This window comes from Chrysemys picta, chromosome 2, assembly GCF_011386835.1.
Source record: "Chrysemys picta bellii isolate R12L10 chromosome 2, ASM1138683v2, whole genome shotgun sequence".
Taxonomy (NCBI): Eukaryota; Metazoa; Chordata; order Testudines; family Emydidae; genus Chrysemys; species Chrysemys picta.
Window position 1 is genome coordinate 231,319,917 of NC_088792.1, and position 14,505 is coordinate 231,334,421.

General features: G+C 46.0%; 1 protein-coding gene across 4 annotated transcripts in view; it reads right to left on the reverse strand.

Moving 5' to 3' along the window:
• Nucleotides 1-14,505, reverse strand: part of CPA6 (carboxypeptidase A6) — a 109,157-nt gene that overhangs the window by 48,757 nt on the left and 45,895 nt on the right. For 3 of the 4 annotated variants that reach the window (XM_005311370.4, XM_024111996.3, XM_024111997.3), the window contains exon 2: nt 7,796-7,871. The exons of the other annotated variant lie outside the window; for it this stretch is intronic. In XM_005311370.4, the coding sequence (XP_005311427.2) occupies nt 7,796-7,871 (76 nt within the window). The remainder of the gene's footprint in view (nt 1-7,795; nt 7,872-14,505) is intronic. 4 annotated transcript variants of the gene reach the window in all.

Consider the following 14,505-nt stretch of genomic DNA (forward strand, 5'->3'; position numbering starts at 1 on the left):
CTATTTTTACAGGCATGTATAAGTATCACAAACCTAAATGTATATGAAAGATTTGAAACAGGTACCACATAGGGTCTTCAAAGAAAAAAAAGTTTCTTACTAAGCTTTACAATTCAGACTTGATTCTTATTTCAGAGTTACCTCTGCACAGCACCAAAACATGGAATATCAAACCGCTGAAGCTAGTAAGAGTTTTGCCATTGACATAAAAGAGTGGAACCAGGCCCCCTCAGCATTTGGGAGCCAGCTGAATACTTTCACCTGAAACAGGTATTTCTAGTTGCTGTGTTGTATGAATGCAATGTATGTACTTTGTGGACTAAGTCTTTCCTTCTTTATCTTACACCTTCCTGTTTGTTGCTTTTCCTGCAGCAATCCTTCCCTTCTACCCCCTCACTATTTAAGTTACATTCACTTATGCTCCCTTGCACTCATTCATTCTGATTTATCACGATTTAATTTATTCCAACACCATCATGTCCCCTCTAAATTTGAAACATTGTGTGGATTTCTGATTTACCTGTGTGTAAGTTAGATCAGAATCAGGTTTGATGTCTACAGCATCTAGCTACACATGTACAAGATGCTTACTTTGTCTGGAACTCTGCTAGGGAGCTGCATCCACTCTGGTGTGAATATCTCCTTGGGCAAAGAAGGCAAAGCAGCATTTATACTGAGTGGCTTTTCAAGCAGGCATTTATCCTCTGAAAATTCATTCAGCATTTGCCTTAGGAACTGCAAGGTACCAACTGATCCTTTCCCCGTACAAGGTACTGTCTAAATTCCCTCAGCAGCAGAGCCAGGAATAGTTCAGGGATTACAATGTGAGCAGCTGCTGTAGAGGCAAGACAAATAGAAGGGAATGGGGGTGTGGCTGCTAGGTCTGTTACTTCGGCCCCTTCTGTTACCCCAGGGAGGGCCTGTGCGCGCTTGTATATTTTTGTAAAAGCTGTTGGAGAATCAGGGTAACTCCATCTGTTACACCAGAATTACCATGGAACAGCAGCTGCAGTGCTCAGTTTACAGATGCAACCCAGAATATCTGGCAAAGAAATGGCTAGAAAGTCATTGGAGGAGAGCAGCAACTGGCCTTAAAGGTTCAAATGAAGTAGTTCTTCATTAATGATATTGACCAAAAGGGTCCCATAGCAGATAAATAGCTGATGAAAGTAGGTCTGAGAATCAAAGTAAACTTCAATTGTCTGGAAAACACTTTGGAATGTGGCATTTGTTCCAATCAGTCAACTGGATTAAAACCATTTATCTTGGGCAATGGAGAGCAGATGACAGTGGACAATCAACTGAGATATGTGATGCAGAAGAATACTGGAAGGATGACAAAATGGCTGTCAATAAGCTAGATACATACTGCAAAAAAATTGTGTTTTCTCATTTGAATTGTTAAAGAATTTACTTTCAACATGCTGGATTCCCTAGTCTACTAAGGTCACTTAGTGGTGCAGAGTGGATTTAAAAGTGCTGGAAATATCCAGTGGAAAGTTCCCCTGGTATAGGGGAACTCAGCTGGGATGGAAAGCTAAAGGAGGCAACTCCACCACCACCAGCCACCTCTCTCTGCACCTCTGGCATAGGGGAGGGAGAGAACAAACAGGTCAGGTGTGTTCTAGGCAGTAGGTGTGCACAAGGCAGGGATGTGATGGAGCAGAACCCCCCCCCCACTTAATCCTTCACTGGCATATTGTCCAAGGAGCTTATACCATTGGCAGAAGTTAGAGTGGGTCCCATTCTGCTCTAGTGGGGCTGGGTGGCCAAGGATCAGGGAACTGAGGCCATCTCCCTAGTGCGAACACTTTTAACTATGTCCTACTGCAGTTCTGAGGTAATGGTGAATTAGGGGCAGTTTATTTAGGCCTCCCTTGTGCTCACTCTCTGAATAAGTTTACTAGTGGGAATATTGGCAAAACCAGGGGATTTTAAGCAAGTATTGGAGAATCTGTAGCAAGCAAGCAAGTTTTGAATTGTAAGGCTGCGCATTCTCACTAGAAACCTGATTAACAGTTATGCTCACCCAGTCAACACTCTGTAGTTTGTGTGTCCAGCCAAAGCTATCCAACTCAGTTTCCAATACTGGATACTTACAATGAACTGCTGACAAAGAAGCCACGGGCCAAACTAAAATGAATAATAAATCTGAGGAAGTTGTGATTTGCCCAAGGGCAATTCATGGTCATAAAGTTAAAATGTGTGGAATTAATTAATTGGCATGTATTATTCACTCAGTAAAAACAGTGACATTTGAATCGTGATAGGGACTACAAGCCCTACTCAGGTATTGGTCCGATTGTGCTAGGCTCTGTACAAACACTGATCAAAAAGGCAGTCCCTGCCCCAATCAGCTTCAGATGCTGTGGTTGAAACCAAGACATTTTAAAAATACACTAAAGAAAATAAAAAAGGCAGCAAACTCCAAGAGTACCCTGCTTGGAATTCTTAGTCCAGGCTTCTGTAAGCAGACATTTAAGAAAGGATTTCCTTCTTGTTGGGCTACTCTTGCCACCAAACTATTCTATTAATCCCAGATCCAGAATACCCTTTCAAAACCTGCTCTGAATTGCAACTAGCTGGCTTTGATAGCTCTGCAAGTGACCAGCAGACTTGTTCCTAGGAAAATATAGGCTGCGTCAGTGCCAACCTCTTTCTCTCCCCCCAGTTGCATTTTTTTTAATATCAGGTGTAGTAGCCTACCAGCTTGTATGGCAGCCCTGCCATCTCCTTCAACTTTCCTGTACAGGTAAACTTTTATTTATGTGTTCCTGAAACTAAGCATATAACATAACAGAGTATGCCTAAGAGTGCTGGAAAACAGTGTTCTTCTAATTCAGCAACCCACAGAGAGTAGAAGAAATGCCCAGCTTTACATTATGATTCTTGTTTAGGAAATGTCAGGGTTAAGAACAGTCATTTAAACAAACAAGCAGAGACCACATTCAGCTCCCCAAACCTCCCCCACAACAAACTTTTCCACTTCAAGAAAAATGTTTGTTTTTCCTTGTTCTTGCCTTTGTCCAGGTCAGTGGGTCATACAGGGTTTGTCTACGCTGCAGTTCGACACCTACGGCTCACTCATGTCAGCTGACTTGCACTGCAGGGCATAAAATTGTGATGTAGATGTTCAGGCTCCAGCCAGAGCTCTAGGACCCCATAAGGGGAGAGGGTCCCAGAGCCCAGGCTTCAGCCTGAACCTAAACATCCACACTGCAGTTTTAAAGCGCTGCAGCCCTAGCCCAAGTCAGCATAGGCCAGTCATGCGTGTTTAATTGGTGTGTAGACATACCCATAAGAAGGGGTAAATTTGCATTTGTTTCATGCTCAGCTCATGGATAGAAATCACAAGCACCTTTGGAATGTCTGCTTGAGATAGAAGGACAGTGCTTTGTAGTAGGACAACTAGAGACCCTGCTGTGTCCTCTACAAGGCAGTAGTGTTGTAGACATTTTGGTCCTGGGACATTAGGGATACAAATTGGGTGAAGTAATCTCTTGTATTGGACCAACTTCTTTTGGTGAAAGAGACAAGCTTTTGAGCTACTCAATGCTCTCCTTCAGGTCTGGGAATTAATGGGCCACTTAAACTTGAATGGTCCCTATATGTTTGTTAACTAGGTATGCTAAACCAGTGGTTTTCAACCTTTTTTCATTTGTGGACTCCTAAAAAATTTCAAATGGAGGTGAGGACCCCTTTGGAAATCTTAGACATAGTCTGTCGACCCCCTCTGGGGTCCATGGACCACAGGTTGAAAACCACTGTTCTCTGGTAACAACAACTTTTCGTGGACCTCTTAGACGTAGTCTGCAGACTCCAGGGGTCTGCAGACCACAGGTTGAAAACTACTGTGCTAAACAATCTGTTCCAACTTGTATTTAGCTGTGACATTCTGACTACATTTCCCAGACCTGAAGAAGAGCTCTGTGTAGCTTGAAAGCTTGTCTTCACCAACGGAAGTAACTCCACCTTGTCTCTACAAAAGAGTACACTTGCTTGAGCTGGATGGAGATGAGTCTACCTTTAATTCTGCAGGCTGTACAAGTAGGTCAGAGCCAAGTGATAACAGGTATCTGTCCCAAAGGCTTAGAGGGAGTTGGTCAGGATGAACAAAGAACATACAGGGCCCAAATTCAGAAGCCCAAATCCTCAGGGACACCAGCCAGGAATGGTACAAATGTGGCTTTAAGCCACCTTCTCTCAAGCAGGACCCAAGTTAGCTAGGGGTTGATTTGGTCCCGATGTTGCTAGAGCAACCTGGTGGCTAGGGTTCACTGGAGCACAATGTGCTTTGGCATGCCTCTCCTGGCTCAGTGTGTCCCCATCACTATGAGCTCCAGGATGGGTTCTGTAGCACTTAGGGGAAGGATGGTGCATTGGTTAAAGTCCTAGCCAATAAGTCAGGAGACCTGGGTTCAATTCTGTACTCCACCATAGGTTTCCTATTGGGCAAGCCCCTTTGCCTTTCTGTGCTTCAGTTCCCTATCTGTAAAACAGTGGTGGGGTGTTGTGAGGATAGATACATTAAACATGGTGAGGCACTCAGATACTACAGTGATGGGGGTCATACAAGTACTTAGTGTAGACAGAGCTGGCTCTGTACTAGCTGAAGGCTCCCTCATGCAGCCAATCCTGGACTGACCCTTTAGGACAGCTTTACATCCCATTTGTGCCAGACCTCTGGCCAGAATGAGGCCTTGATTACCCTGAGCCTGCACTGCATTTGGGACTGAGGGAGGGCTTTTAAGTTGTGCATACACCACTCAGAGTAGACTTGGACCCTCAGATGGAATTTTCAAAAACCCAACGCCACTCATTTTAAAGGCAATGGGAGCTTTAGCATTGACTTTAGTGAGAGCACAGTTAGACAAACATTGGATACCTTTGAAAAGCTCACTCATGCGTCTAATTCCTAAACCATCACATAACAGAGGCCAACCTGTGGCCCTGATTCAACAGCGTCCATAAGCACACTGCTAACTTTAAATACAAACTTAAATAGCTTGTTGACTCAGGGGCTAAGTGGCTATACTTTTTGTTTCATAACTTTCTGGCCCATTTCTGTCCTGGTGGTGGTGGGGCAAAACAGTAAGTAAACACTGGGTTTCTTTAACTCCTTTTTTAAAAAAGCACTTGTGTTCCTGAAATAGCTTAAATTACTTGCTAAGGACCAGATTTTAAAAAGTATTTAGGTCCTGTACACAGGCATGGCTGCCCTGTAGTGTCCCCTGCTGTCCAAGCCTCTCTCTGCTGAGGTCTAGAAGTCCAGACATTCAAAACACTCTTTCTGCGGTCCAGTTTATTAGGTCCTGTACAAAGACTTTCAAAACGGACCTCAAACCTACAGTCTTAATCCCAGTTCCAGTTGGTCCCGGACCCTCCTCCCTGAAGGTCTACTATTGCTTTAAAGTTCATTTCTTTTGCTCCACTTCCAAGGTGGACATAGTGCCTCCTACTTGGGAGTCTCTCTGCCTGAAGTTTAGCCTTCATCACAGGCCTTCCCCAATGATCTTTTCCTGCTGAAGACACCTTCTTACTCTGTGCAGATATTTCCCTAGTAGTTGTTTCCTCCTTTTATAAGGCCCAGATCCCATCCCTTCAGCCCAATTGGGCGACAGGTTATCAGTTCAGTTGCACTGGACTCTGCTCCCTCTTAAAGGGACCAGTCATCCTGTGATAGTGCCTAACTCCCTTTGATTTCAATAGGAGTTAGATGCTTAAATACCTTAAAAAAATCTGGCACTAATATACCACAGTAAACCAGGTTATTGTATCAAATACTGAAATAGTGCTGGGCAAAAATGTAAAGTTATTGGTGTTTGTAGTTATTTAATTAAAAGTGTGTTAAATCTGGAAATGATTCTGAGTTTTATTACACTGGTTCCACTTTTTGTCCCCCTCGAGGCACAGAGGATGTGAGTAACATGATACTCAGGTGATATAAATTTACAACCCAAACCAAAAAATATTCAAAGTAAATGCCTCTTAAAACACTTCTGAGTTCTTGTGTTTAAAATGTAGTAATCTGAGACTCTCTGAAGGCCAATATAAGAGAATACATAATTAAAGTAATTTGTACATTACTGCTATAGCCTACAGGTTTTCTTTTCTGTGTCTGTCACGTGTTGATGGATTTGTAGAAACAGAAATATGTCAGTGTCTTGTTTTTTCTTCTATTGTACATGAATGTTTGTTCGTACATTGGTTTCTATTTTCACTTTCTCAATGTGCTATTAACAATCTGGTCATGTTTAGATGCAGTGCTCAAGAATGAAAGTTCTTTCTTTCTAGGGTAGGATTTGTTCCTGCTCTGAGAACTCGTGCACGCTCTCTCTCCGTCTCTCTCTGAATGATAAGTTGGGGTGGGAAGACCAAGAAGGAAGACCATGGTCTGATTTTCAGAGGGGCTGACTACCTGCAGCGCCAACTGACTTCTGCTGGATTTGTGCACTTATGAAAATTGGCTATCAATTGTGGAGGGGTTTGGAAAAAGGCAAAACTGGATTAGTGACTGGTATATCCAGGACTATGTAAACCCACTGACATCCCTAGTTTGCCCCTCATATAGATGGGAAGTGAGGTAGCTGCAGGGGGAACTGCAGCCCTGAGACTTTGAAAGCAGCCAAGCTTAGCTTGTTTCCACAAGCTGGGTACAGGGACCAGGATTTGACCCTGCAGGTGAATATTACTGTATGCAGGTACATTTTCATTTTTATTAAACAAAATCTTCCTTTCAACCTTTTTAGTTTATTACATTGTCCTAATCAATCACTTTCTAATTAACCCGTCAGATTCCAGCGCACCTTGCCAAAATTGTATTACCCTGTTGTAAGAGTTACAACATGTGGTTATTCAAGTTTCTACTGCTCCCACTTTGATGGAGATGGGAGAAGAAATCACTTTCTGTGAGCCTAAGGGAGCATGTAATGAGAGAGTTGGAAGAGGTGCTTTGTGGGGATTGCTGTAGTAGAATAGAGAAAAACACAGAGGAGAACAAAATAAAAATGCAACCAGAAACCCCAGAAGTCCAAGGGAGTTGTGGAGGTTGGCGTTTGCTTTACTTATCTATTTATTGCCACTGGCTATTAAAGTTATTATTTATTTGTATTACAGTAACATCCAAAATTGCTAATTAGGACCAAAGCCCCATTGTCTGACTGGTAGCTACTGTAGAAACATAAACAGTCTTTTCCGTGCCCTGAAAAGCTTACCGTCTGAGACTATTCAAAAGAATCCACCTCCAGGTACCTATAATGCCAGTGTTCAGTGCATGTGCATGGTGGTCCTCTTCCCACATTATCTTGTGTCACAGAGGGCTGTGAGTATGGGGATAGGAGGAAGGTTCTGTGCATACCTTCATCCTTCTCTGAGACCATGGTCATTGCTGCTGGCAGAGCAGTCCCTACCCATTGTTAAGCTCTGCCGGAGAGGCAGCATTCTGGACAGTGCTCTTGTGATAAGCTGATGCAATGGCACTAGGTACAAATAGGTGAAAACTTTGATTTCCCTGCTTTTATTTTCCTTTTTTTTTTATTTTTAAGGTGGGGGAATCTTTTATTTGTAATAGTTGTAAAGAGTTTGAGCTTGGCTGAAATGGGGATTCTTGCCACTCTATTTTAGGCTGAGGCCTCCACTCTTTCTTGTGCTTCCTCTCCTTTCTCCACACGTATTTTCAGTTGAATGTAACCCAGGATTTGAAACAGTCACCCCGGGTGAAAGGCACGTGAATTAACCCATTAAAGGCAGCCCTCAAGAAGAGCACTTGTATTGAAACCACAAAGCGCGAACTCACCGTAAGCTGGTGAAATATGGCATTCAGTGCTTGTGCTTCTCTCTCGCTCTCCGGAACAAGCCGTATTACTTTATCACTGTTGGTAAGAGAACATTGAATTGAAGCTTTAAGGACTTGTTTCAACAACAGGACGCAGAAATAAATCTATCATTTACAGTCCATATTCATTTTGTCTCTTTCTAAATATTATTAAAATAACAGGTGCATCAGAAATCTGCTTTCAAACCTGACCCTACCTAACTGTGCACTTCCCAAGTCCAAGAAGTAAGCTGATTACAGGTGGGGATGGCAGCATCTATTATTAAGGTTTCCCAACACTTTTCATTATAAGACCCTGTTTTCAGTTGCTTATATTTTTGCCAAACAAACCATATGGGCTGAAATTTTCCATGATATGGGTCTGCTTCAGGCTGAATTTTTCTGGAAAACTTTAGCCAAAATGGTACAGACATTTCTGAGAATGTGGATGGGGAATAACACACTGTTTTGCTAGTGTTAAAAAAATTCTGTCAGCCTTTTCTTTGCAAAGCTCTAGAGCTCCCATTCTGCACAGCAGGGACTTGACATTTGGCCTTTGTGTTACAAATGTGCCTTGTGCCAGCCCCATAAAAATCTGCTTAAATGTGGCCCAGTTGAAAGATTGCAGTTCACACATGCTCAGTACCAACTTCTTAGATTTTAGCAGCTTAATTGCCTGAAGATTCCACCTGCACTGAGCATGCTCCAGGTTGGGACTGAGCATGACTTTTCTTGCAGTTGTTGCCCTTGGCTACTGCAGACCAGGCTGGGTCTGGATCTGCATACCTGAATTGAGAGCAGGGAGACTGTCTCTTCTGTGCTCTCGCTAACAATCCTGTTCACCCCAGACACATGGAGGAAGCAGCCTGATTAAGATGCAGAGGGGACAAGAGCTGGTCCAGCAGGGGTGAATTCTTGGGGAAAAGGAGTGGCAGGGGAAAAGGGGCAAGAGAAACTGGGAATAGGAGTTGGTGCAAGGAGGCAGGAGGGAGAGTCTACACAAGTGAGACTAGGACTCACTGTGTGAGGAGACTGAGACTGAGATGAGAGGGGTGAGGAGAATGGGGCTATTCTTTGAATCATACATGCCTTTGCTGTAATATATGGTGTGGTCTGTTTGGTGGGAAGTGTGTGATGAGCCTAGCAGTCTGCTGAGCAAGGCTGAGAGCTTCTTAATGAGACTTTGAGCCCTAATCCCTTCATGATCCACTACCCCAGGAGTGGGCAAACTTTTTGGCCCGAGGGCCACATCTTGGTGTGGAAATGGTATGGCAGGCCATGAATGCTCACAAAATTGGGGGTTGGGGTGTGGGTGGGGGTGGGGGTGAGGGCCTCTGCTGTGGGTGTGGGCTCTGGGGTGGGGCCAGAAATGAGGAGTTCAGAGTGCGGGAGGGGGCTCCGGGCTGGGGTAGGGGGTTGGAATGTGGGAGAGAGGGGGGAGTCCTCCGGCTGGGGATGTGGACTCCAGAGTGGGGCTGGGGATGAGGGGTTGGGGCTGCAGGAGGGTACTCTGGACTGGGACTGAGGGGGTTTGGAGGGCAGGAGGGGGATCAGGGCTGGGGCAGGGGTTGGGGCATGGGAGGAGGTTGGGGTGCAGGCTCGGGGCAGCGCTTACAGCTCCCAGACGCAGCAGTATGTCCCCCATCCGACTCCTATGCGGCGGCACGGCCAGGCGGCTCTGCGCACTGCTCCGTCCACAGGCACCGCCCCTGCAGCTCCCATTGGCTGCAGTTCCTGGCCTATGGGAGTTGCAGGGGCGGCGCTTAGGGCGGGGACAGCATGTGGAGCCTCCTGGCTGTCCCTACGCATAGGAGCTGGAGCAGGGACATGCCACTGCTTCCAGGAGCCACAAGGAGTGGGGCAAGCCCCCAACCCCACTCCCGGGCTCAAGCACTGGAGCAGGGCAAGCCCAGGATCCCACTCCCCGGATGCGGTCCCGGACCATAGTTTGCCCTCCCCTGCACTAACCCTTAATCAGGGGGCAGGGCTATTCTGGTACAACAGGAGTTTAAAAAGCCAGCTCCTAAGCAACCGGAAGAGCTAGTGAAGAGGGAAGTTTTGCGACGGAGTTTAGCGAGGGAGTGTGAGAGCCAGATTACACCCAACATTCTCTAAACTAAGGTCAATAAATATCCCTCCCACTGCCCCAAAAAAACAAAACAAAAAGCTGGAGTAAAAAGAATGCAGGCAGAAGTCCAGTAGCAGACTGGGGGCTATTGAGTTTATTTCACTGAATGCAGCATGTGTGATTACCTGCCTTGTGGACAGGTAGCATATGTGTACATTCGGTGCAAGGAGCTCATGGCCCTCAGACAAGACATCTAGACAGGCTTATGTGCAGTGCTGGGGATGAGCCAGTGGTCATGGTACATGGTACGTGTACCAATGACATAGGGAGGGATAGGAGAGAGGTCATGGAGGCCAAATGGAGGCTGCTAGATAAGAGACTAAAGTCCAGGACCGCTATGGTAGCATTCTCTGAAATGCTTCCAGTTTCACATGCGGGGCCAGTTAGACAGGCAGAACTGCAGGATCTCAATGCGTGGATAAGATGATGGTGTAGAGAGGAGGGGTTTGGGGAAACTATTGGGAACGGAAGGGTGGGCTCCACCTAAACCAAAATGGAACGAGATTGCTGGCATGTAAAATTAAAAAGATCAGAGAGGAGTTTTTAAACTAAGACGTGTGGGAAAGCTGACAGGTCCAGAGTAGAACATGGTTTGGACAGAGACACCCCATAGGCAGGGGTGAAAGTGAGCTGGTACAGGCCAGTACAGTGTACCAGTAAGAAGCCCATACCGGCCTACAAGCTTTAACGTCCCCGTCCCTTTTGCCTCCCCCATCAGCGGCCCTACCGGTAGGGTCCGTACCGGCAGGGCCTCCGACGGGGGGAAAGGGGCAGCAATGTTAAAGCGCTGCCGTGGCAAAGGACCCTGCTTAAAGCGCTGCCGTCATTGCCCCTTTTGCCCCCCCAGCCGCCGACGGGGTGGGAGGGCAAAAGGAGCAGCTGCCCCGGGGATGGCAATTTAAAAGGGCCTGGGGCTCTGGCCACTGCCACTGGCACTGTGGCAGCAGCTGGAACCCCAGGCCCTTTAAATCGCCGCTGGAGCCCTGGGTGGCGCAGGCCAAGCAGCGCGGATGGGCTGGCTGTGGGACGCTGCCCCCCCCCCCAGCTCCGCCTCTTCTGCCGGAGGCCCCGCCCATTCCGGGGGCCAGAGCCAGCCCTGTACCGGTAAGTCTTCGAAGTTACTTTCACCCCGCATTGATTACTTTTCACTTATCAACACTGAATTTCATTTGCCATTTTGTTGTCCACTCATGCAGTTTTGTGAGATCCCTTTGTAACTCTTTGAAATCTGCTTTGGACTTAACTATCTTGAGTAATTTTGTATCATCTGCAAACTTTGGCACTTCACTGTTTTCGCCTTTTTCTAGATCATTTATGAATATGTTGAACAGCACTAGTCCTAGTGCAGATCTCTGGGGGACACCACTATTTACCCATCTCCATTCTGAAAATTGATCATTTATTTCTACTCTTTGTTTCCTTTTCTTATAACCAGTTACTGATTCATGAGAGGACCTCTGACTGCCAGATGCTGGGACTGGACGTCAGGGGATAGATCACTTGAAAATTGTTGTGTTCTGTTAATTTCCTTTGAAGCACCTGGCATTGGCCACTGTTGTAACGCAGGATAGTGGGCTAGATGGACCACTGGTCTGACTCAGTATGGCCGTTCTTATGGGTTTTTTTTTCTATTACTTCTGCATTTCTCCCCTCGCCTTGTGTTTTCTTGAGGCGTTCCAGGATCATGTCTGCTTCCTTATTATCCAGGAAGATTATGCATCAGAGTGGCCTTTGCTGAGGGGCATTGTGGTTCCAAAGTAGATGTGAACCCAGATGCCTAACTGTAGTCTCTGGAGTTTCCCAGAATAGTGTATTCAGTTGGTCTCAGATGGGTCACCAGAGAGTGAGGGGCGGGGGATGAGTGCTGCCTTCAGAGCATGCTCCCAACTTCTGCCCAGCTCAATTGTCAGGGACTAACTTAGGTTTCCAAATGTGATGTACTGTCACTAGAATACGGGGCAGGCTTGTCCCTGCTACAGGACTGCTTTATCTGTATCTGGGTAAATAGTTATTTAACAGAAAAGGTGCCAGTTGAATATGTGGATAGTGCCTGGGTTCCATAGGACCTATAATAAGTGGTGGTGTTGTGCAGTGCAAATGGCTTTCTCTAGCTGCTCTTTACACCATCTCTTACCAGACCCCTCTTCCTGTGTGAATGACTCTTCCTCCTTTTGTCTCTTCTCTCCTTTCACCGTCTGTTCCTTTCAGTTTGTCTCTATCTCTTTGTTTCTCTTTCCACCTTTTCATTTTGGCAACATCCTTGCTGAGCATTCCTTGTACTGCGGACCCAAGTCCTGATATCCTTATTCAGGCAAAGCCCCCAGTGACTTCAAAGGGTTCTGTCTGACTCTAAGGTTTGGCCCATAGTTCCGCTAGTGCCAGTACTATTTAAAAAAATGAACCTGGCTCAGTTTCACTCTGCTTCTGTTGACACCACTGGCTCAGTGTGGTGTGCTGGAATAGCAAAGGGGTAATCTTATACAGGGGTTCTCCTGCTTGACAGTGCTAAAAATTGGGAAGAAGAGATGGCAGGGGTTTGGGAAAATTACCCAAAGTTTAACTTTCCAGACAGATGAGAGAGAAGGATATTTTACAAAGGGGTATGAACCTCGGCGTACTAGGAAGGCTGCACTGTATTAAGGGAAATACGTTTCCCAACTTCACTTACTGTATTGCACTAATTCTCTTTGCTATCACTCACTTCTTTCTAAATATCAAATAGCTATTTAAAAGAGTACTGGACAGACAGGTCTACTGTGTACACAGGACAGATTCTGTAGGACTGAACTGCTTAAAGGTTATGTGCAGAGACTGACTAAAATCTCCACTGGCTGAATATAAATTAAATAATAAACATTTATCGCTAGTTTCTGGAAGTACTGGGGAGAGGCAGAACATATGGAACAATGATTTCAAATGTAAAATAGTTAAACCTGGATTCAGTAGTTGTTACAACTCAGAGTGAACTGATATTATTTAGGTGTGGTTTTCCTTTTCTTTAAAGGACTAACATGTGTAGTCTAAACTGTCTTTTGGATCTGGCTCAGTGGCTATGTCATGCCTGACTTGATTAAAGACCTGCCAGAGAAGGGAAAATGTCAATGGTGACATGGCTGATTGTGACAGATTAATTGCTTGATACATTGCTGGAAAATTGCTGTGGCCAGGGCTTCTCCTAGAGAGTGCAAAGAAAGCACTTTAGCGTACTTCATACTGTCAGGTTTTTATGAAATGATGGATAATCCAACCTAGCAATCCAGTTTCATTTTTGTGAATGTAAGATGCAAAGTGACAATTAATTCCTGAAAACAGTATTTTAATACCAGCTTTTATAGCCAAGTCAAAAGACTCAGTAATTCTCAAGAAGCATTCCAGCATTGTCCTTCTGAAAAAGAGCACAGGTATCAGACTCTGCAGTGCACCCAATACCTACCCATCTGTAGTGGGGCAACGACTCACCGGTGTGGCACCTCCTGCTGGTCATCCTGGGAATTAGCTCTTCCAGCCCAGGGAACCCTCTACAGGCCAGTGTCTTGCCTGCCACTGGCCCCCGTGTCCCTCCCGGACCATGGTGCCCGTCTCCCAGGGTTCTGCCTTCTGCAGTCCCCCCGCAGTCTGGGTCCCCCCCCAGAGGAACCCCCAACCCTCTATCCCCACCTTGCCTCAGTGGGGCAGACTGCAGTCTGTAAACCACCCATCATCAGCAAGGAGGGTTGGACCAGCTGCCTCTGCCTATCTCTAGGCTGCCCCTCTGCAGCCTGGGGCTTTGCTAGGCTGGAGCTCCCCAGCTCTCTCTGCTCTTCCCCAGCACTGCTCCACCCTAGGTACCCTCCTCATCTTCCCAGGCAACCAGGTCCTTCTCTCTCAAGGAAGCTAGCGAAAGTGTTTTCTGCTGCTTCTGGCCCACAGCCCTCTTATAAGGGCCAGCTGGGCCCTGATTAAGCTGACCACAACTATGGCTGCTTTCCTAATCAGCCTAGCTTTCCCTACTGCAGCCCTCTCCAGGGCTGCTTTATCTCCTTCAGGCAGGAGCGGGGTGATCACCCCGCTACACCATCAAAGAAAGCAGTCCCAAGGTTGATTTTTGGCTCCAGATCCTTTGTACTAACAACAAATCAAAATGTTCTATTAAATACTTTCTATGCAGTCACCCTTACTATAACACAATGCATTTAATGTAGGGATTCAAAAGTCTACCACGCATACCAGCCAGACAACTAAATCTATCAGCCATGGGTTGATGTGGGAGATATATGGTGGATCTATCATAGGCTCATAGTCAATGCCATGGTGAGATTCCCAGCACGTACCCCTAGTTGCTGAGAAGAGGGAGGTGTTCAGGGATGATTATCTGAGTGTGATCTCTGGACTCTACTAGAGAGCTCCATCTTTCATATTGACCTCTGGAGAGTGGATGTCTGATATGTGAAAATCCTTTCCTTAGTCTGGCTGTTGGAAGAGAGAAACATCTGGTTTTTTACTTCTTTGCCCTCCTGGATGCTCTGAATCCCCTGCCTTTTAGGGGGGCAGGGAGCTCCTCTCCCCTATGAATAGTTCCAGTGTT